Source organism: Coloeus monedula, assembly GCF_965178545.1.
Source record: "Coloeus monedula genome assembly, chromosome: 4".
In the NCBI taxonomy this organism is placed as follows: Eukaryota; Metazoa; Chordata; class Aves; order Passeriformes; family Corvidae; genus Coloeus; species Coloeus monedula.
This window is the reverse complement of record NC_138784.1, coordinates 30,523,612-30,547,697: the sequence shown is the minus strand read 5'-3', so window position 1 is coordinate 30,547,697 and position 24,086 is coordinate 30,523,612. Positions and strand designations below refer to the sequence as shown.

The 24,086-nt window shown below is 39.8% G+C and overlaps 1 protein-coding gene across 1 annotated transcript; it reads right to left on the bottom strand.

The window, feature by feature from the left end:
• Positions 1 to 659: 659 nt before the first annotated feature.
• LTA4H (leukotriene A4 hydrolase) lies at positions 660 to 15,575 on the bottom strand. The gene is made up of 19 exons (XM_082280400.1): positions 15,420 to 15,575; positions 14,316 to 14,446; positions 12,059 to 12,179; positions 11,527 to 11,595; positions 10,736 to 10,840; positions 8,403 to 8,455; positions 7,692 to 7,764; positions 7,238 to 7,378; positions 6,999 to 7,022; positions 5,950 to 6,020; positions 5,725 to 5,836; positions 4,746 to 4,890; positions 4,562 to 4,665; positions 4,136 to 4,206; positions 3,851 to 3,905; positions 2,912 to 3,007; positions 2,317 to 2,399; positions 1,482 to 1,586; positions 660 to 1,173 (listed from the first exon to the last, which is right to left on the bottom strand). The coding sequence occupies exons 1-19, from the start codon at positions 15,564 to 15,566 to the stop codon at positions 1,053 to 1,055; spliced, it is 1,827 nt and encodes a 608-aa protein (XP_082136526.1). The 5' UTR covers positions 15,567 to 15,575; the 3' UTR covers positions 660 to 1,052.
• Positions 15,576 to 24,086: the final 8,511 nt, after the last annotated feature.

The following is a 24,086-nucleotide window of genomic DNA, read 5'->3' as shown; positions in this document are numbered from 1 at the left end:
GCACCTGCGTGGGGATTAGTTACTGCCTGGGTTTAAACCACAAGTTGAAAGTTCATACGGATCAAAACTCAGAAATAAATCAGCTGAAAGGCTCTCCCCTCTCATCCTAAGTGCTAGTATTAAACCAAGCCTTTTGCCATGACTTATATTGCCACCCTCTTCCCCTAAACCAGCACTTTTTGGTTTTGTCACTCCTTGACAGGGTTATCCCTATGTCAACAGATTTAATTTATGCAACTGATCATCCCCAGGAACAGCAGTTCTTGTCAAACTCGCTGCAAAACCCAACCTAGAGATGGCAGCATTCTCCACAGCATCATCTAAACCATTGTCTTGAACTGCTTGACAAATACAGGAAAAACAGCTCTCCCATTGTTTTTAAACATACCTCTAAGTTGTTATATTAGCATAAGGGGTAGTGCCCACAACTGGTTAAGAAATGGAAATATTAAAAAAATCAAACTGGGTAAGGAAAGACTTGGGCTTTAGCCCCCCCTGCAATAATAAGTTTTGAAAATATATAGTGGGTTGAAAAATCATTTCGGTCTTCATTGTCCTCTTGGACTCATAATAAAAATTTCTCCCACAACAAAGAAGAATAAATAAAACTATTAAATCAAAACTTTTTGTACAGATCAATACACAGACAAGTAGGGAATGAAAAGATTTATTTTTTAAATACTTAAAGTTTCAACCACTGCTATGGAAAAGAATGTTGTGCACAAGGGAGCCATACCATCCACCAATCAATTTTCCACGTTTTTCAATTCTATCACTGACAAATGACCACATCTCAGAACAGTTTTTGTGTATTCTAAAAATTGCTTGTAACAAAAACATTCTCTCAATTCCAGGGATGTAGCAATTTTTCTGCTTTAGTTGGAAATGCAAAATAGAAAGTACTGAACTTGATTTGGAAAATTAATTTTAAGTTACATTAGTACCAAAGCAGCAAAGCATTTTATGGCATAATCGGGCACACATATCAACAGCTTGGACAACCAGTCTCTTCTTTCAGCAACATGAAAATCTCAAAGAAATCAGTACATTTGTCACTGGTCCTGCTTCAAGTCTTTCCCCACAAGCATTGAAGTGACGGGGTGCATAGAGGCTCTATGCTCCAAAAATGTCTTGACAGCCAGATCCTGACTCTTGTCAAAACTGTAAAGGTCCCTGTAAAAGAAGGAGTAGGGGGAGGCACCATTACAAAAATCCAGAAAAATAATACAACAGGGATTACCCCAAGGTTTTACTTTTCCCTTGAAAGCCTCGCCTTAAGGTGCATACTGGGACTAAGCTTCCTTCTATGCAAAAAAATGTCAGCAAGTGGAAAGCACCTCTGAAGATAAGCTTGTTCAGAGTATACAGAGACTGCACTGTACCACTTCAACATGTACCATAAAAGCATTTCAATATTATACATTCCATTATACTAGAAATGCCAACAGCATGAGCTCCTGCAATTTGGAGATTACTTTTACCTGAACAATGGTCGAGTAAACTTCATCCTGCCCTGATCTGTTGCCATTTTTAGAGCCAGAGGAATAGCTTCTTCCCACTTGGACCTGATACACAGGCGCAGCCATCTGGAAGCAGAAGAAAAAATGTGCACTTTTAATTTCATTTGTGGTAGTGTGGTGGTTGGTTATCTAACGATTCTGTTCCCATAAATGCTTTGGCCACTGCTGTGTCATCATGGGAATGAGATTCTAGCTAAGTTCAACCTAAAATATTCAGTGTTTGACTAGCACATTACAAACATCAACTTTTTTGTAAAACAGGAAAAGAATGCAGTTCCTCTGGAATGGAGGATTATTTTCTGCAGCTATGTATTTTTTTATATTACAATAGTGTCCAGTTGCATCACTCAGAACTGAATTATACAGCACTTGTCCCATTTGACCAATGGGACAAACAAACAAACACACACCCAAATAAAATGTCACCATACTGGCATGTGCTTGTTTTGTTTCAAAAATAAATTGATCTTGTTACAAGAAATACAAAGTATACAATATGTTCAAAATACTTTGTTATCAGGTCATCAGGTTCCTTTACTAGCATGCCAGATGAAAATAAAGAACAGCTAATCCACTGTCCACTGAGTTCTTCTACTAGGCTACATTTGTCCAATTCATAAATAGCAGGATACCACTCTGGTAAGCATGATGCTTGCACGTGCATTTACAAAGCCACAACAAAAACCCCAAACCCAAATCCGCACCAGTTCTATAAAACAGGATGTCTCAGATGAAGCAGGACACCTTGTTTTAAGAAAGCATTTAAGATTTGAAAAGTGCCCATATTAGAACAAACCTGAATCTTATTTCAGAGTTGTTTATAGCATTGAAATCATATACTTCCTGCATGCGTTGGACATGTGACAATGGAAGAGGTGCCTGAAAAAGAAATTGCCAGAATAAGCCAGAGGAAGACTTCAAGCCAGACACTTCAAAAATAAACAGAGTAATTCAAGAAGATGGATGCTACAAAGAAATTGAAGTCTTACCATGATAAATATTTCATTTGTTCCTTTCTTCTTTTCATAGTGTATGGGAAGGGGGAAGGAATAAATAATTCCTACATTCAGTACTACTGAAACATTCAAAACAAAGTATTTTTGTTCAATTTTATTTATAGCTTATTTGCTATAACATCCAATACAGATGGATTCAAACACCTCATGGTTTTGTTTGTAGCTTTCAATACAAAATACTCTGTATGCTGCTCATTAGCTGAAGAGCCAGACATAGTAAGGGAGGCAAAGGTTGAAGGTTTCAGTAACTATGTATGAGAGCAGATTAATTTAGCAAAACTGAAAAGAAAAAGAGTAACTTAATTTCTAAGCACAGTAGAGCTTCTGTGTCTGCTTTGTGATACCAGAATCAAGTCATCCCAGGTGTGCATTTACCTCCAGAAGCAACAGTGCCAGGAACTCAATTAACTGATGAGATGACATTTCCTTCAGGTCTGCTGAGCTGAATGAGCCCAAATCACTTTCTTTTGCCTAAAAGAAAACAGTTACTTAATTTTTAATCGGTATTTCAAAGTACCATCAGATGTAATTTTCTGTTTTGACATCCACACTTACTGTTGAGTCATTTCACATAAAGAAGATACTGATTTGTATCTGGGCAGGATATTACAATAAGGGGGAGGGAGGGACTTAAGGTGCTGTCTGATGTTTGCATTCTTCACTTATTTTCTCTCCACTGATCTTTTTATCTCCACTGTCTTTCTGTTAGTTAAGTGAAAAATCAAGTACTTTTTTTATAAAAAGTAACATTAAGAAGAAGAAAGTTAAAAGATAGCATGCAAGTACAGCGCAAAGCCAAAGAGGCAACAAAAGGAAGCTATGCTGAATCCTCTATTAGCTGTATGACTTTTATGCTTAAAATGAGGAGAAAATTATGTGGTATTAATTAATATAATTTATGTACAAGTTTTTGATGGGAAATGCATACTAACTCCAGTGTACCATAGGGGAACTACTGCTAATACAATAAAGTAAGTAATGTAGAGGTACCTGGGCACTTGTTTTTAAATCAAGCCATAATATCAGGGTTTCAAAAAGAGTATTTTCTACTTGGTTACTACACATGTGTAACAAGAAGCTGGCTCTGTACCTTGTTAAAATATGGACTGCACTTCACAGACAGAAGTCACAGCTAATCCCCAGGCTATGATGAAGGTCTAGTCTACGAAATGCAAAATCCCTGGCAGCCATACTATGACTATAAATACACACACTCTCAGCAAATGAGAGATTTCAGGAAAGAATGGCTCACTTTGTGTAACAGAGAATTAGCTTTTCAAGACAGAGACACCTCAGCTTTCTTTAACCACTCACTTGGATCCATCTTTGGCTCAAGGCAACGCAAGCATTTGATAGTGTCATATCATACCTGTCAAATATTAAAAACGAAGGTTCATACAATGAAATAATCACAGAATAAAAGACTGAAAATGTTAAGAGTGACTATTTTTACTCCTATATACAATTACATAGTACTAGGGTGTTTTCAAATAAACATTTATAAGAAGACTTTCACCCTGTTTACAGACTGCTTCATGACTGGAAAATCACATGCAATCAGGAGAAGGAAAAGATGAACTACAGAAGAATGCAGCTTACGTAGGCTTCACTGGTGGCATTCCTGGAGCATGAAACCACGAGTTCCAGTCAACTTTATCAAGAACATCTACCTACAAAGCAACATAAAACCTTATTAAATTTTAAATGTGATTTTAGGATTTTTTTTTTTTTTTGAGAAAATGAAATCTAGTTTCAATCTTTTTATTTGTTTTGATAACATTCCTCTAATTACCCTGGAGAATCCTACACAAATTACTTCAAAACAAAGCAATCACCTCTAAGGAAAGAAAAAAAAAGCCATCATAATGCAAACCCATTTTCATAAGATGCCAGATTACATCTTATTAAGTTCTTGAAATAAAGAAAAAGAAATATAAAGAACTGGTCTTTTAATAAGTTCTGACCTAAGTAATAATTTAACATAATTGAAAGGTTTCAAGCAATCAGTTTTAAATACTACCCAACCTTATCCTTGAAGTAGGAGTACAAGAAATTCTTCCAGTCCTCTGTTACAATGCTCTTATAAGCAAACTGCTGAACATAAGCCTTCAAGAAGCCAATGAAGACATCTAACAGTTAAAAAAGAAAATGTTTAGTGTTTCAAATTCAGGTGGAAAACAAAAACATATAAAATCTGACTAACGCTTACCTGGTCCTCCAAGGAGTTGTTCAAGGTAAAAAAGCAAAGCAAAGCCTTTCTCATATGGCACAGATGAATAGGCAACATCAGGATCTACTTCATCCAGATTAATGACGAGGTTAGTTACAGGATTCTTATCTCCAAGAGTATTTATCTGTGTCAAAAACACAAGAACACATATTAATCTAGGAAAACTAGAACTCCTGCAGATCTGTACCAATTCTATTTATAAAGGTATAAACCATCCAAAACTGAGACAGCTTCTTTTCAAAGCATTCTCCTCCTTTTTCCTGAAGTTCTGAATCTGCACAAACCTTAGTTTACTAAAATTCAGAACCAACCACGCTGTGCTCCAACTGTCTCAAAGCAAATAATTATTATCATGCCTGTCATAACCATGAGCACCTATTAGTCTAGCTATATTTAGCCCTTTATTAACAAACTATTTGAACTACACCATTAAGCCTTCAAATTTAAAACCTCTGTTGAGAGAGGGAGAAGTGCCAGCAAAACTTCAGCTCTGGATATGAAGAGAACAGACTTCAGGCTGCTCCGGGAACTAGGAAGATATCAGAGACTAGAAATCTGAAAACTAAAGTTTGACTATGCTACCAAAACACAAAACTAAACAACCCTCTTAGACAGTAAGAAATCAGTTGCTTGCATGAGGCACCGGAAATTCTGATGGTCATGGTTGTGGATAAGTCTGATAAGCTTTCAGCTGCTTACCAGTATGCTAACAGATAATACTGCAATTTAGCCATACCCAGAAAACCAAAAGAAGCTGTAAAGATGTTCATCCATACAGAAAAGCTTAAAACAATTCAAAAAGCTTTATCTAATCTGGGTATATTAAGATATTGCTTTGGGTAGCAATCAAACACCTTGGAATCAAAGTTGTTCATCCTCTAATAAGAAAGCATTAGGGAAGCTGACTAGACAACTTTGATTTGTGGGAAGCACGTATTGTAACTTTAAAGCTGTTTACCGTATTCTGCAGTTCTCGCCAACCTCCTAGGGCCTGAAAGTGCCTGAACTGCTCACCAAACAACCGACCACCAATCCTGCGTTCCAGGTATACAGTATGACCCTCATTCAGCCTGGGAAGACATTGAGAAACTCAGCACTGGTAGGATGGCAAAATGAATTTAGTCAGTCTCTTTACAGATTAAATTTAAAATATGATTTGCATTGCATTGAACATCATACCCACCAAAAATGCTCCCATGTTTTGTTGGTTACCAAGTTTCCTGTCCAGCTATGAGAAATTTCATGAGCAATAACCTAAAACACAAAAAACAGATCTACCATTTAGACTCCTTTGGAAAAAAAAGTCAAGTCCCAACTGAAAGAATAAAATGCTAATGAGATCTCATTTACTGTGTTATGTTCACAAAGCCAGTTAGCATTCACAGTTATGTAGGCCTATCCATATAAATTTTAAGCAGAGGACCAACACTACCCTAGCTGACAGAAATAATTTTCCATGTCCAGCCTGCAAGCCACAGAGCCACACTGATCAACAAAAATAATTCCTCTGGTAGCTTGGTGTAGGTAATTTGTTTATAAAATCACATTTCAGAATACAGAATACCAAGTGATGGACTAGTACTGCTTTCCCACCTAAGCAACTTCTGCAGTGAAAAAGGTGATATGATGCATGATACATTAAAAAGTATCCATATCAAATATATCAGTATTCTTGGTTTAAGACAATATTTTTTTTTAATTTAGCAGTACATCAGTCTATTAGAAAGACACAGGCAATAAAACTGCATTGAGAGTACACAACTTTGCAGAAAAAAGAATTAATTTACTCAAATTGTACTCACTATTTCCACTTTGAAGAAAACTGTATATAACCCGAGTTCTAGTGCACAGACACACACAGAGAAGAAGAAGTTATCTAGTAACAATCTCGATGAGGCCAAATCAGTTGCGATTTTTAAACGTATCTATACACAGGTGTTGTGGTTTAACAGGACAGGAAAAGAGCTACTGAGCAGTTAACCTCAGTCAGCTCCCTATGTTTACAGGCACCCATGTTATTTCCATCTGTCCATTATACAAAATAACTGTCTCCAGTTTTATAGAGTTCACTTAAAACTAACACTCACTTTTGCAGGACTTCTTGAGTTACTCCCTTAACTTCTAATTTCCCCAATGAAAAGAGACCAAGTTTTCAGGTATTTATTAGAAAGGAATTAAGATACAACTTCAAGTCGTGTTCTACTTGAAGAGATGAACCTATTTTTGACTTACATTTGATAGAGATCGATCACCTGCCTAAAAAGAAAAGGGAAAGACAAGTTAGTTGTCAGTCCAAGTCAACCTCAAAACAGACCACTTTACGCAGTTTCTTGTATGATTCCTCCAAAGGAGGCAGGAACATTTACAGTCTTTCTAGGAAGAACACTAAACCAATTTGTGCGTTAATATCCAACACCTGATTGATAAGCAAGCCCTAGGGAAAAACTGACTTTTACCACTGCTATACTTACCAGTAGTGTTGGAGTTACAAAAGTAAGACAAGGATTTTCCATACCACCATAAGGAAAAGAAGGTGGTAAGACTAACAAATCGTACTGTCCCCACACATAAGGTCCTGCCAAATCTTCTGCTGTTTTCAGCATAGCTTCAGCCTGAAACAAGAATTCACATTAGTTTCTAAGATGACTTCTGACTACAAACACTGAACAGATAATAAGCTCTTGATCCCATATTTTGTTCTCTTTCACCTTGGCAAGTCCCACATGTAAAATAAATATGGGTCTATATCAGTATGTATTTTCAGTACTAAGTTTGTACTGCAATAGAATAGCAGCATTTTGGGGGATGTGAGGTAGAGAAAGAACTAAAGATGAACAAAACAGCAACCTGCAGTCTGTTTCTTTTCCAATACTATGTGAAATAGTTATCTTACAACATTGTTTTTTGTTGTTGTTAACTACTCACCTCAGAAAATTCATAGGCTGATTTATCTACTAGCTCCTTTTCAGCCCACACCAGTGTCCTTGGGCCAATCTTTCTGTTGAAAGTAAAAATAAACGCCAATAAAACACTACGAACCAGAAATAATTTTATGGGAAACTAATACAGGGAGTGTATGTGTAACTCTGCTCTTGAGTAATCCATGTTGCAGAGGAAACTCATTAGAGAATCTTTGTCTGCTTTTCCTCTCCATTGCTGAAGCAAAGCCTTAGAAAACAAAACAAACAACACGCACGCACTGCTCAGCACAAAAGAATAGGAAAACCACTTAGAGATTTTTAAGTGCTATCAAGCCCTAACATAAAGGCATTATTGTGGCCTAGATTAACAACCTTGTGCTCGTGAGAAATGAAGCTGAAGCCTTACTTTTCTGCCTTTTGTACATGACAAGGCTTATCTTCTACCTAAGAAATAAGATCTATTCCCTGTGCTAAATTGTAACCACTAAGGGCTTTTTTAGGTCCAAACTCTTTATGTTGTTTCTCTAATTTACAGCAAAATTTAAAAAACTATTCAAAACCAGATCAAGATACATGCAGTTTGATACAAATAAACAGGTTAACTGAACCTCTAAGACCCTTTAAATTCAGAAATAACACCAAGAAACAAATTTTAAAAAAACTCTGAAGATTTATTATAGTTATTAATATTTATACATTGTACAGATTCACTCACCTACTTTCTAAAGCTCCAACCACTAAAGCAAACAAGTAGCAAGGTATGGGAACCTAGTGGAGAACATGAGAAAAATAAATCTTATTTGTAATGTCAGTTATCAGACTAATGACTCAGAGAAGAACAAAGGTATGTAAATAAAGAAGTTTTCCTCCATAGTTTCCTGCCTTAAAGGCAGGCATTGTTTTTTCAAAAACATTGTTCTTTCTCCCCAGATGATACTCCTTTATCTACAGGATGTACTTGCTTCACAAATATTTCAGGCAAAACCCACAAAACTGTAAATATCACCTCTCTTCGAAAAAATCTGCACACAAAATTCCTGCTGGTTTGGTTTCTTTTCAAAAGAAAGTAAGTTTTCCATATCCATTTCAGTTCCATTAAATTTTAGGGAAGGAGAAGTTAAGAGATACTGCTCAGATAAAGGGCAGTTCGGTCACACAGAAAGATGCAGGAAGAGCTTTAATGAAGTAAACAAGAATATTTACGGATATAAATAGATTAGAGACAAAAGATTCAGGAAAAATCAAAATGTATATATTTGATTTCCATGTTTGGAATTAAAATAAAATCTAAGTATTACTTTAATGAAAAAACTCCTGACTGAAGAATCTTTATAGAGAAATGCTTTCTCCAAGTGCTCTGGAAAGAAAAAGGGATAATACAGCCATCCCTGTAAAAATTCCACTTTATCTGAATAAACAATGTTAAATAAGAAAGACTTTAAACTATAATTAGTTGGAGACAAAATTTCAGAAAAATTTATTCCACCATTAGGCACAAACCATTTAAGTGTTGTTTATTAAAATACCCATATCATCATGGATGTGTTAATTTTACCTATTAACCCACAGAACATATTCTTGAAAAGAACAAAGTCCATTGACTTATGTTATAGACAAGTTATTAAAAGACTACCAATACAACCCCACATTTTGATGTCCAATTTGCCATTCTGACATTTTGAAATTCAAATGTCAATGACTGTTGGGCTGTAAACTCAGTTGTACAGAGGTTGTTCTCCACTACCCTTCTTACCAGCCTGGCTATGCAGGAGAAAAAAGGTAGTTCTAGGCAAGCTCAGCATACATACATATCCAAAAGCTTGATGCATTTGCCTTTTTCATCTAAGGAAACAGACTTCTAACAAATCAATGTCGTGGTTTTGTACATCAGATGATGTGCATGTCCTTTTTCATGCATTTGTCTTTTTAAATTATGTATTTTGTGCTTAATGCATTTTTTTGTTTAAAGAAAAACATGTCTTTTCTAAAAAACTAATGATTTTCTAGATCAGAAAGTGTAGTATAATTTCAATTACACTAAATGTTATTTCTAGTACATGTCCACCATGCTTATCAACAGTGTATTTCTAGATAACACACACAGCATAAAAGACTTCTGTACTAGACTGAGAGTGGCAAATGTTTTGGCTCCACGGAGAGGGCAGAGCACTGCCTACTGATGAGCTCACAGATATGGGAATGTTTTTTCCGCTCTCTCCCCTCTTGCCTCTCTCAGGTTTCACACAGCAGCCAAATCAAACCCGACAGCTGCTGCAGTTCAGAGCAGGTTCCCCTCCTCTCCTCCAATCACATCATCCCATCCCTCCTTGCAGTCATTAAGTCTCACCAGCCCAGATCTCAGGTTAATTTTATCTGCTTGTTCAGATAAATGAACTAGACTCACCAAGAGACCCCATAAACACCCGAACTGTAACCCAAAAAACTGTGAGAACAAAAATGCTAGAAGAGGAAATCAAGACTGCTGCTTTATGAGCAGTGGAATCATTAGACTAGCTACAGCACTTAATAAAACTTCCAGAGAACAGTAATCTTTAATTAGTTGGAGATACTTTCCATAGAAACCAAAGTTTTCACATTCAAAAAAAATTTTAAAAAACCTGTTGTAGGAATTTGCCTAACATCCAGCTAAAAACTGGTCCCAATGCTGAGTTTCACTGTTTAGATCTTAGTGAGCTTAAAATTTGCAGGGTCTGTTTTCCAAGACTTGCTCCCATATTATTTGCATCTGCATTATTTTCCAAGAATCAGTGCAGACAGAAAGGGTTTTGACAGGACTAGTCTTGAGTATATGAAACATTTTCAAAATTCAACTTTGGCTTTCCCGGGAATGCCAAAAAGACCACCAGTGCTTACTGGTTGTCTTCTCAGAGTTGGAGTTCCATAATACCTCATATTTCTAAAGTGGCAAAGACCTATCATGAGTCACATGACTTATCAGTGCCATCAAAAGCATATCTGAGGCAATTGTGAGCTGCACAGGTCAGGAATGAGACCTTGTGCAGCCATTGCCTAGCCTGGAGCACTTACGTTCTGGCTGAAACGGTAAATCTTGCGAGTGCTGTCCTCTGGATCGGGCGCCTCTCCATCGCGATTAGCGCTCATCAGAGCCACCAGCTCCTTTGGGACGGATATCTGAAAGGGCACCCAACTATGAGCAACACAGCTGGCACTCAGCATTACACTCCATACTACAAGCAGCTGATAACAAAGAGTAGCCCAGATTTGTTCTGTTGTGAAGTCATCTCTGTCAAGTAGAACATAAGGCATATGGAAAATGCTGTTTTGAAGACTGGCAATATTGAATTAATCAGAGGAGCACCTCTGACAGAAGTTAAAAGGCTCACTTTCTTCAGACAACTGAATTGTAATGTCACAGCGCACACCTTGCTTTTTGCTTCCTTAAAGCTGTTTGTGCCAGGACTGCAAAATCCCCTAACTATGTACCAAACTATATTACTTAAGGCATACATGAGAGCCATTTCAGGTATTTTTTACTTTACAGCACTCTTTGCTGTCTTACTGCCAGCTTTTCCTGATTTTAAAGCACATTTCTTTCTTACTACTGCAGTTCTATTTCCTTTCGGAAATAGACACATATCAGTGAAAAAAGAGTTGATATATACAAAAAGGAAGTGGTAAAGTTAGAGAACTGCCACAGAGAAGATCAGCAGTTCTTTCCTCTCACATTAAGCTGAAAGTCAATATTCTGTTTTCATATTATGCCACATGCTGGCAGCTACCAAAAGACCCTGACCAATATAAATTCACCCATTGTAGCAGTAGTCTTTAGTTAAGACACATGACTTAGGTTCATCTACCTCTGCATAGTAGGTTAGTTTCACAGCAGGTGTGTCTTGGCATGGGAAAATGGCTCTGCAGTGGGTAGCCTACAGAGGGAGAAAGGAAAAGAAAAAAGATGAAACAAAACAGTCTTTCTAATGCAGAGGACTAGAAATAAATCAACTAATACACTATAGTGGAAATCTATACAGCTCCTCCAGAGAATTCATTATCTATAAGCCAGTACTTCTATCACTTAGAGCTTACAGATCTCTGTAAAAGGAATAATAGTAGGTAAGACAGATCAACAGACACATATATTGGTTGTAAAGGACCATGTTCTTCGACAAGAATACTGGAGCAGGTGAAGCAGTTCCAGAATTACTAACTGCGAACATATAATAAATACTCAACGCCCTGACATTAAGTGTTTTCATTTAGGACCTTTGACAATGCAACTAGAAGTTACAGGCTATTGTTCTCTCCCTTTCTAGCCTTTCACTCCAGTTGTTTAGAAACCAAGGGAAATTACAGTGGTATGTCAACAAGTTTGGAAAAAATGAACTCAACCTGGCACTGGCTGAAGAGAAATGGGTGTTTCTTTCCAGAAGTTTGTTCCGGAGTAAACCACTGGAGAGCTGAAGACTGTGGAGAGCTTTCAAAAGAGATTTCAACAATTGCTTCTTGTCCCCTGTATAATAAAGAACAGAGTCAGACTGTTTTGATGCAAATCCTGATCACACTGAAATTCCTCTGCAAAGATGTCTGGAAAATAGGTCTGCAGCACTGTCTCAAAAGCATTAAAAATGAGAGTAAGCATCATATAAGCAATTATTCCCTTTCAATAATGATATTAAAAAATGGCTAGTTTATTTCAATTTTTATGTCCCAAGGCACTTTTATTATTGTTTTTACTAACCAGAAACTTTTCCACTTCTCTCTTCAAGGAGAGCACAGGCCTTTTCTTTAAACTATTTTGACCAGCTACATGTATATAACTAACCTTGTACATGTAAGTATAAAAACCCCTCTGCAATACACAAAAAGGTGCAAAACCCTACATAAGAAGACACATGACTGAATAACATAGAATGTGTATTCTTTAGATAAAAAAAATTAGATTTTGCATCTGATGTTAATGTTCTGCAAGTATTACCCTTAAGAAGAAAAAAACACCCTGAAAATTATCAGTAATTACAGAAAATTCCTATTAACAGTAGGGGTTCACAAGAAAAATAAATAATGTTCAAGTTTTATTCAGGGTTTCAGAACTGGTGTCAAGTAAAAACTAACAGTTATGTGCAAAACACGTGCCAGTTTGCTAACAAGACAACACATACAAACCTGACACATTCATACTCTTATTTATTAAAAACATACCCTAACTATCACTGACACCAAAAGCACATGGAAGTACTTGCTTCTGTTCTCAGAAAGTTCCAGATCATACGTGCAACTCTTGGAATAAACAATACAGCCATAAATCAGAACAAACTTCAGCTAATTACAGGAGTTGGACACTAGATAAACTGACCAGGTGTACACATCTGGTTTATAACCAGTATTCCAAAGTACATATTAGACAAGAAAAGGGAAAATAATTGATATTACCATAAGGCACATTGCTTTCTGAACAATCAGACTTTCAGTTGTAACTCCTACCCTTTCCTATCGCTGTTTTATTGATAGTTACATGGGGGACTATGTCTCACACAAGATTACAAATTCTTACGATCACAACTCATACCTCCCTCTTTTTTTTTTCTTACCAGGAAATTTAGCACTTAAAAAAAAAAAAGGAGGCTGAAGAAAAAAAGCACTTAAAAAAAAAAAAAGGCAGCAAAAGAAACAGGTGCATATTTCTGCTGTGGCCTGTTTGCTCAAGTACTTCATTTGTTCAGTTTCATAACAGACCATAAGTATTTCTCCAGAAGGGACAGCTATTTTATGACATTCCTTTCTCTTCCTCATTATTTGTGTTTCTTAATTGCACTAATTCAGAGTACAACATTAAAAAAAAAACAACTTGGAAACCAGACTAAACTGAAAGAGTTTCTAGAGGTAGTAATGAGTTCTAAAAACCAAACAATAAGAAGCAAGAAACAACTTAATATTCAATTGTATTCAAACAAGGGAACTTCCTTATACAATCACAGCTTTCAACTTTGGCACCACAGAGGACTGAGCTATCGAGTTATAACATGCAAAGCAAACTGCCAAAAAGCATACTGTAAATTTTCAACAGCTTTTTAATACATTCAGCTTAAGAGGTAGACTGTGGTTAGTTCACTCTCCATCATGCTGCCGAAACCCAAGTTCCAGTTTTCAGGGACTTCGACTTAGCATAGTCAGCAAAATAAAACTTTCATGATTTGAAAACATGCTTCTATCTAATCATAGCAATACTCCAAAGTTCTACAGAGTGCAAAACCAGCGCCTGTATAAAAGAAGATCCAACAGGGGCTGTAGCTCCATGAGCACTGCACTGTAACAATTCTGAACTAGACAAAATTCAGGTAGTTAAAGCTGAAACAATGTTACTGATGATAAGCACTGGAAAAATTGTGATACATTACACATCATTTTGCTACTCAGTTTAATAAGTAATTTTGTACAAGATATAAAATCTGGGGACAGGTACAAAGACTCGCAAAGTTTTGACTAATGAAAGCCAAATATGACAGTAATCTACAAGATCATACCAAATGAATGCAATACCCTAAATTCTAAGTCCCTTTGCAAGCTTTACTCAACAACCCTACAGGCAGACAAGTAGCTTATACAGTGCATTTTAAAAACAACCTAAAGGAACAGGCAAAATGCATACCTTCTTAGTTCGTTAGGAAATGTGATTTCTAGGGGGGTCCCCTTGAAACTGTGCTTTTCTCCAAAAGCAAATTGTGCATCTTGTCCATTTACAGTCACTTTAAATACCTGTACATCTCTTGTATCCAGGACCTGTGATAAAGAACATATTGCATACCAGTTAAATAATGTAATAATAAATACAGCACTATGAAATCTTAAACACAAGTCTCTCTGAAGGAAAAAGTATTTACTAAGTAAAAGCAGAAAAGCTGACTAACTCTGTTGACCACCAGGAATCAGCATTTTAAGAGAGTAGCACTGATCTGAGAAAGCTGGAAGGGAAAGAGGAAGAAAACTTAACTTCTAACCATAAAAGTAAGATTATTAAACAAACTACAAAGGTAGCAACTCCACAGTACTGCTATGAAATGAGGAGAAGGGTATAAAAGCCCCTGCTAAGGCTTCCATCCTGGAACACGCCACTGCGAATCCAGACCTTCATGCAATGGAAGATGAACTAAAGAGCGCAGTACTCATTTTTAGCACGAACAAGGCGTTACTCTTTATTACTAACAGGACTGGGCTCTTTTCCTAAAAAAATAAGCGCCAATCACATGGAACTGGAAGTCAGCACGAGAACATGGAAGTCAGCATGAGAAAAGCCCACCACACCCCAAGCTTCGCATATAACGAGAAGCTTAAGAGGTTCATATGCCTATTTGCAGAGATAACAGAGAAAGCAGCCGGCATAACGAAACACACAGGTGAAAAAAGCCCTAAATCTAGATTTCGAGTGATTTATTCCTATCTTTTCGGTAGCATGCTCTTTGCCATTTTAAAGGGAAGAGACACAGTCCCTTGCGCACCGCGCCGGCTCCGGGGGGCTAAGCGGGAACCGGGGGCTGCGAGGCGTTGTCAGCCTCCAGCCGAGCCGCAGGCAGGGGCGGAGGGTCCGGGGAGAGCCAAGCGGCGGCAGGGAAGGAAGGAAAGAAGGAGCGGGACGACAGCCGAGGGAAACACGGGGGAGAGGGCAGGCGGCGGCAGCGCGGGCTCCGGGCTCGCCCCTCACGGTCCGCGGGGTCCCCTCACGCCCCCCGCCCTCACCCCCCCCGCCCCCCGTTACCAGGCAGCGCAGCGCCTCGCGCTCCGCGCGCGCGGTGAGGGCGACTGTGCCCCGCAGCGCCCGCGCGCCGAAGTCCGCGCGGCAGCGCAGGTAGAAGTGCCGCGTGAGACAGCACGCGGGAGACGCGAACGAGCTCGGGTCCGCCATCGCTCACGCGCCGTCTGCCCGCCCTGCCCGGCCGGGCCACCGCGGGCAGCACAGAGCCCGCCGCCGAGCGCGGAGGGGAGGCCCCTGGGAGGTGTAGTGCCGCCCTCCGCACGGAGAGGAGGGGAGCACGGCGAGAAAACTACAAAACCCGTGGTGCATTGCGAGGGAGGCGGGGTGGGCAAACCAAGAAGCATGGTTGGTCCGAGTTGGCCTTCACCAGGCTGCGAGCAACCAAACAGAATATAATCGCTGCTGAAGCAGCTGCGTCCGTACAGTTCCTCGTTAGTATAGTGGTAAGTATCCCCGCCTGTCACGCGGGAGACCGGGGTTCGATTCCCCGACGGGGAGGTACAGTCATTTTGTTTCTCTGCTAGCTGTCTCTACCCCACAGACAAAATAAATTTTTTGGGAAATCAAACCTGTTCCTAGACAGCCGTTGGAAAAGCGTTGCGACTCTGAAATAGGAAAAACAGAGAAAAAAACCCGTCCGGATCTGGCTGCCTCCCTGCTCCAGGGCTGGGGTAGATGCAGGGTCTCACAAGATCAACTGCAGGGAAAGTATTTTCATATTTTAATGGCTCAAACAGCTGAGCAAAGGGGTTAAACCTTTCAAAAACATTAATCCTTTTTCTTAAACCAAGATGGAAAACACCTAACCCAGCCTCACCTGAGTTAGAAACGATGGGAAGGGGGACAGGTCAAACAGGCACAGCAGAAGAGGGAAGACCAGAGGCCATGTCCTGGCTTGTGGTAGCACAGCCTGACATTTTTGTCCTCGAAGGGAGAACTTTGGTGATTGGAAAGCCCCGAGGCTTCACTGGATCCTGGCTGGAGCCTGTATGTGCACTAGCTAAGAGTAGCTTGCAGAACAGCTGTGAGATTCCAGCATCTCTGCTTACCTTTACTTACTATCACTGAAAATGCTTTTTTAGGCGCCCCCTCTTTTTTAATCCTTTTGCCACAAATGTATGTATGTATTTATTTATTTATTTCACAGTTCAGCAAAAAGATACTAAAAGAGATCTCCTCCTGTCTGTGGGAGGTCAGCAGATGCTGAGCAGTAAAATATGATTGCCCAAATTTCTCTTTTTCCAAGTCAGGAAATAGCATCATGGCCAATTGCACATAAGGAGTGAGGAATTAGGACACAAGGCAAAAGGGCAAGACACCCAGCTGCGAGGGGTGCGGGATGCATGTGCCTAGTGTTCAGAGCAGGAGGCTCGTGAGCCCTGCTCTGGCCCTGGCTTTATGCACTCAGACAGTTTCAGTAAAACTAATTTGATGCCCTGAACTGCACACTGAAAGCAAATTGTTCTGTACCATAAGCGACCTTGCATCAGCCACACAAACAGCAGCAAGCACTCAAGTGAGGATATACACAAGAGAAATTTTCTCTGTGTAATAAGAGCTAAGAGGGAACTTGACAGCAAAGTTTGGCAACAAAGGGCAATTACTCTCGACACAACGTTGCTGGAAAGCACAGACATGTAATGGCAAATGCAGAGTCTAACCTCTGTCATCCTTAGAAGTTTGTTCCTGAAGCAGCACACCTTCAGCCCAAGTGTGCACAGCCAAGACAGCAGCACAACAGGAGCTGTGGGGAGCTGAGGGCACAGGAGGAATGCTAGGCTTGATGTACTGTGCAAGACCAAGAGGTGCTTTCTGTGGGCTCACCAGCTGATGGCAAAGCTCATGGGCCTCTCAAGATCATCCCACCGCCCCAGCTGTCCCATCTGGACGTGAATCTGAGATGGCAATGTGAGAAGCACATGAAGAAGAGGGGATTGTGAGCACCATCCACAGTGACACCCTGGAGCTTTGTATAAACTGGCTAGACTAGAGCCACATGGCCAAACTAGCTCAGGACAGGAAAGGAGTTTCAGTAGGTCTGTTGCTGTATTTCAAAGGAATAAAAAATAACCATAACATTTTTTCTTTCGTGATTTCTGAATTTCCTGCCACGCTTACTTCCCTTTCTCAAAATACACATATATATGTCATCAGAAAATCAAGGGAACTTATTTTGTTTAGTAGGCAGTTTATTTCAAAACAGAGGTCAGACCATAAAATAAGATGCAGGAACCATTTAGTAGTTCATGTGTGTTGGCATCTAGTCAGGCAATTTCAGCTGTCATAAAACAATAAGGGATTAGAAAAGCAATTAAATCAAAACAGAACTCTGCTGACAGCGGTTTTAGTCATAAAAAAAGAGTCTTGTAAGCAATTTCCTACCTGCTTAGTCGTGGTTCTTGTTTTCAGATTCAGCTTTCACAGTGCACAAGCCACTACCCAAGAGGCAAAGTTTTGCTGTAAACCTACATTTTCTAAAGTCCCAGAAAGCCATTCTCATTTGTGCATGGGCAAAGGTGAAAGGAAGAGGAACAAGGAGCTCAGGGCATTGAGCAGGGTTTTACAAGGTCAGCCGCTCTCCACTTGCAGGGTACTTTGTTCTCACCTGAGTCATCCAGGTTAGCTCAACCTCTTTCCCTTCTCCTGTGCTACCAAATCCTTCCCACACACCTCCATGGTGCTGTTGCTCCCCAGCTGGCAGTGTGGAGCCAGGACAGCTGGAAGGCCAGCGAACCCAGACACAGCTCCCCACACATTTCAGACCTCCCTGAGAATTCTAGTGCAGTTCAGGATGGCTTCCTCATGGGCAAAGTCCACAGGAGGCACAAGGTGAGGGATCGCTTGGCTGGAAGACTTCTGCAGTTGATTGCAGAAGGGGAATTTGAATGAGCACTAATGAAATCTGGAGGAGCAAACTATTTAGTATTGATAGTAGAATTCTTGCCCAGATTTCTTCTTCAAATGTCTTTTTAATTATCCACACACAGCTTTAACCTTCATCTCTTCTGATGCTTCTAGTCCTCCCACTTGGCTTGCCATCGTGTGTGTGTTTTATTATCCTCAATTTATCAAAAGCTCATGGAGAGCCAGTATTGAGGCTGGTTTGTGGCCAAACCAGCAAGACAAGAGCAGGTTGGAGAGTAAATTACCAGTTCCAGTCTTGCTGAATTCATAGGCTGGTAGCAAAGCAGCACTGAGGGGAGGTGTGGGCTGGAGTGTCAGCATAAGCATGTTAATAGCATCTTGCTAAAGCATCTGGTTTAAGTGTGTTCAAGCCCTGGGGACTGTGTAATTTCAAGTCTTCTGTCCTCTGAGTGTTGTATTCATATGTGTATTTAACTAAGTGCATTTTATGTATGCCTAATTTTGCCAAACATTTTAATTAACCTTTGTCAAGGAGATTTTTGAAAAGCAAAATATTGCTTGCAAATGTTAAAAACCACTTTATGTAATTAGTAATGATGAAACACAAACTTAGGAGAACTGAGTATCTTGGAAGTTTTATATTGATGATTACTCTAAGGACAAGGAAAAGAAGATAGGACCCCCTTTTCAAACTCAATAACTTATGTTAATTGCATATCACTTGGAAGTAAACTAATCAATGAATGGGGAGATCAGGTGGAGCAGATTAGAAAATGTCACTATAAATGCTCATCAAGGGGTAGTAGCAGGGATAGACAATGACAAATTGTTCACAAGTTTTCTTGCAGGTCAGGACATCCAATGTAAACATGATTAACTGACAATTTAGGAGGATATGAGCCCTTTACTCCACTTTGGTTCTTCACTGAGAATTTCCAATGTCTTTACACAGGCCTGGGCATTCAGGTGCTGCATGTTCCTGCAGCTCCACTCGGGTCGCTGGAACAACACTAATATAAAGCAGACAGGACACTGACCTACCTGTCAGTTAAAAATACCCAGGCCACCATCAGGCATTCGATCCCAGTGCATGCTGTGGTGTTATGGCTCCTCCAGACTAGCCTGGCATCTGTCCACATGAGCTTATAAGAAGGGTAAATTAGATGTCCAGTTTTTCTCCAGTAGTTCTTAACATCTTGAGCACTTAATACTTGAGCATAATGATGTACAAGGAACTGTTCCACTTTGTATATGAATAACCATTAATGGATCCAGTTTCCTGCGACATATAGATGGAAAATATCTTAAAGAAATATCTTAGTAGTAGTTTATTCTCCATTTATTTATTTTTTACAATGCTTTAGAATGTCTATTCTATTTCTTTTATTTTTCCTTAGCAAGACAGTTCCTCAGTGCTGTCTTTTCTGTAAAAGTGAGCAAACACTTCATACAGTTACATCTCTACCTGTGAGATAATCTGTTAAATGTAATTTCCATGTTTCTAGACATACCCACAGATTACACCACCAGAAAAAATTAGCCCCAGCTTTTAGGTTATGTCTTTTAGGATATGTTTAAGCTACTACAGAGACCTGATGTTCAGATTCACTCATATTATTTCAAAAGGAAAGCATCCAAAAATCACAATACACATTTGATAATGCTAACCTACAACTTTGGGATACACTATTAAGTAATTAACTTTAAAATTGTTACTTGAACTGACTATATTTATATTTCTACACAGTTATGGCACAATTCCTTTTTACCACTTCAAGGTGTGCAGTGTGTTTTCTTCTCCAGAGGATGTTATTTAACTGTACTTGGAGATCTGGCAACCTCAGGGTGTCATCATGACTGGCTCAAGTAAGGATAATTCCTGCCCTAAACCCAAAAATCTAGATGATGCACAGTCAACTCTTCTACTGATTTGATGCTAAATGTCTATTACACAACTTTGCCTATTCAGGATTTTGCTTTGTCTCAAATTTTTCCTTTGTTAAATGTTTTGAAATACCGTGGATGACACCACTTCCTCTTTCTGGTCATGTTATTTGTAGGTAGCAGCAGTGGGTTACAACATCCTTCTCCATCTGAGAACCCTAGTACATACAAAATTTGTTATACAGACAGAATTGTGGCATATGAAGAAATCATCTAGAATTGTGGCATATGAAGAAATCATCTATGTTTTACGTATTTCTATGGCTATTACTAGCTTCACAATCTTCTTGGTGATCAATTTTAATGACTTCTGCTTCTGGGTGATTGGGTCCTTTCTGTTCCATGAGGTACTGGAACAGAACATTTTCTCTGGAGATCAATACAAACTGGCCTCTGGATAAACTTGGGGTATTGTTTTAGAGTTAGGAGTGTTGAGAGATACTAATTGTTGATAATTTTATTAGTAACTTTTTTAGTAGCTGGTACTGTGCTGTGTTTTGTCTTTAGTATGAGAAGAATATTGATAACACACTGATGGTTTGGTTGTTGCTAAGTGATGTTTATCCTAAGCATAGAACTTTTTTGCTTTCCATGCTCTGCCAGTGAGCAGGTGCACCACAAGTGTAAACCACAAGATAAGGAGGCTACACCTCTCAGCAGAAACCACAACTTGACAATATAAGAGCAGTGAATGGCCTGCCTGCATGGACACAGAGAAAGAATCCAATAAGGTGTTAGACAACCCCAGACCGAAAATCACCATTGGACCAAGAAAGGCATGTGATGGGGGGGTTGGGGGAGTGTCTCCAAAGGCATCCAGCTCAAGCTGATCTGCTGCTGTACCACTCTATTGAATTGTTTATTTTTATAAATTCTGATGGCTGAGAAATCTAGGGTCCAGCCCAAAGGAGGAGGAAGTGCACCTGAGAGTGGGGGGATGTGTGAGCGATGAGTTGAAAGGGTCACCCATTGCTCATGGAGCTGCTCACTGTGATGGGACTCCAGTCCCAGGAGTTACAGTCTCAGGTGGTGTGTGCAGCTCCTGGAATGGTGTGAGAGTGCTTGGGCAGAGGATCCTCGTTTTACAGGAGTGCTATGGAATTGCACCTAGATCTGCTGCTGACTTTCACCAACAGATGCACAGAAAGGCATCCACCACCTCCTGCTTCTGCACCAGGCCATGCCATCTGGTCACTGTAACATGCAGCAATTTGACTGCTTTTGAGCTCATTGTCAGGCCTACTTCTGTAGATCAGTAGCTTGGACTTAACTAGGCTTGACTTTTTTTTTACACTTAAATTGGCTTCTTGGAACCTTTCTTTGATTCTTCAGGGAAATGGTGCAATTAATTATCTGGATATTTGTCCCTTACATCCATATTCAGAGCAGGAATAAAAACCAGAGCAAAAACACAAGTAGAAACAAAATAATTGTGCAGAAAAAATACTTTATTACTTGAAGATGTAATCAAAAAGCGGAAGTCTTATACATCGCAATGAAAGATGTCTTTATTCAAGAGTGGGAGCAGAGAAGAAATATTTATTAAACGGCAAAAGCTTCTATTGCAATTTTTCAAGAAAAGCTCAGTCATGTGTTTTCCTCTTGTCAGTTAGGGCAACAGTATCCCTGTAACTTTTGAGGTTGCAGAGGCATTGCTTATTTCTTCTGCCTGGTTTCCTGCAGTCACACCACCTACAGCATTCTGCTGATGATGCAGCACCAACAAATGGAAATTTTTGCAAACAATTTGATATTACATTTCTGCCCCCTCTCATGCATAGACTTGGGGGGTGAGCTGAAGACTACCTATTAGAGCAATGTTTATATTACCATGCAGCCTTATGTGGTATTGTCAGTCTCTCCAAATTTTAAAAGTTCTGTATTGGATGCATAAGAATCTCATCTTTTTAAGCCTGAATTTCACTCTGTGACTTTTCTGGTAGTAGCATTGGTGTCAATTTGTAGAGTTCAAGCTGAAAAAATGGAGTTATTCTATGCCAATATTTAAAAAACTCTGCTTTTTCACAATAAGCAATGAAAGAAGTTTAATCAAACGTTGTTATAGAGGAGAAGAAAAAAAAAGACAGAAAGGAAGCAAAAGAATTATTGAAAGAGTCAAAGACAAACCCTTTTTTCAAAATCACTGAATGATAATGTGATTCTCTATCACTCCTTGGTGAAGGGCTGTAAGGGTGTGAACAGAAATTGCTTGTTCACAGTTTGTTGTCCTCTATTTCTCAAACACGGGCAAGCCTTTCCTTATCCTCATTTCAGCTACTGGTCAATAAGTACCCGTGTTTACTCTGCATGATAAGCTGCTCCCTGCAATGCTCTTTGTTAGTTGTCTCTGCCTTTTCTTTGCTCTGGATATCTCAGCTCCTTTGCAGAAATACCCACACAGCCTACAGTGTTCTGGCCATAAAGTGAAGTCTCTCTAAATAGATGTACTAGCAGACTTCCCCCTTTGTCTGTGTGTGGATGCCACAAATCTGAGAACAACTGGAGACCCTTACCACAGGCACAGCCAGCCTTTCACAACAGAGGAAGTAATCTCCATACTTCTTGCATAGTGGTTTTTTGCCATGGATATTTCACATGGCAGAAGTGTGAAATATCTTCCTTCTTCTCTCACAATTTATTGCCTAACATGGAACATAATACAGGAACCGATTAAACATGCTATTCAGGTGGAAGTCTGTCCCCTAAAAACCTATGGAGCATCCCATCCATCCAGGTTTCCACATGTGTGGTGCTCTCAGTGGAGGCACTGATCTCCTCCTCTTGGAGTAACCTCAGCTATGTGGCGTTACTACAGCATGATGTCCGCAGCCCTGCCCTTTCTGTGCAGAGAGCTCCAGACCTGGGAAACAGGACCTTCTTGGGAAAGGCCTCACACCAAGAGGAAAGGGGTCCTGTGCAGGTTTTGTTCAGGGCCATGAACTGCAGACCTTTCCACCTCCCCCCCTTGGTTTCCCTGCTGAAATAGATGAGGGATATCCCCAGTGCAAGGGAAAACTTTGGGGCTGCATCCTTACTCCCTGAGTCTGATTGAGATCAGATAACTGGGGTAGACTGAGATGCTTTTTCACTTTACTCATCACATGACCTGAAGGAAAGTCTTTGCTGAGTTGTCCAAGGCCATCTTCAGTAGAGACAAAGGTTCAAGAAAGCCCAAGAGGCCAGAGCCAAAACTTCTGGATGATCAAGAACTGCACTAAGATATAGGCAGTCCCTCAGACATGGCAAGAAATACTTCTTGTAACTGCTGGGACTCCTCCGAGGAGTGGGATCTTCTCATCCTGAACACACACCAGGGTGCTTGGGCAAACACTGCACAGTCTGGACTGAAGAAATAGCATAGACAGCTTTCTTTAGCAGACCCTGACGTAATTTTGGCTCGAATAATCTCTTTAAGGAGAAATAATAAGTCTGAAATACTTCATCAGAAGACATGTTCAAATACATTTATTTTGCAAGAGCCTGACCTCTGCAAGCTTCTGCTTGAAGTCCCATGGAGCCAATTTAGCTCTCTGGGATCTGGTTTCAGGCATTCCAGGGTGGCCAAGGGGGCTGCATCCCCTTTGTAGTTCTGGGAATTGGAATTTGCCAGGACCAGTGGTAAGACCTTCCTTCAGCCATGCTCTCTGTGAGCCAGGAGAGCAAACAGTCAGCAATGAAGGATTTGTGATCTTGTGAGGAATACAGCACCCCAGCTTTCCAGACTGACACCTTTCACCATCTTGCCCCTATTAGCCAGGGCTAGGCTGTAAGGAGTACCACGCAAGGCTGATGGGATAACCAGCCACTCTCCAAGGAGCCCATGCACCCACCGAGCCTTGGCCATCCCCACTGAGATGGTTC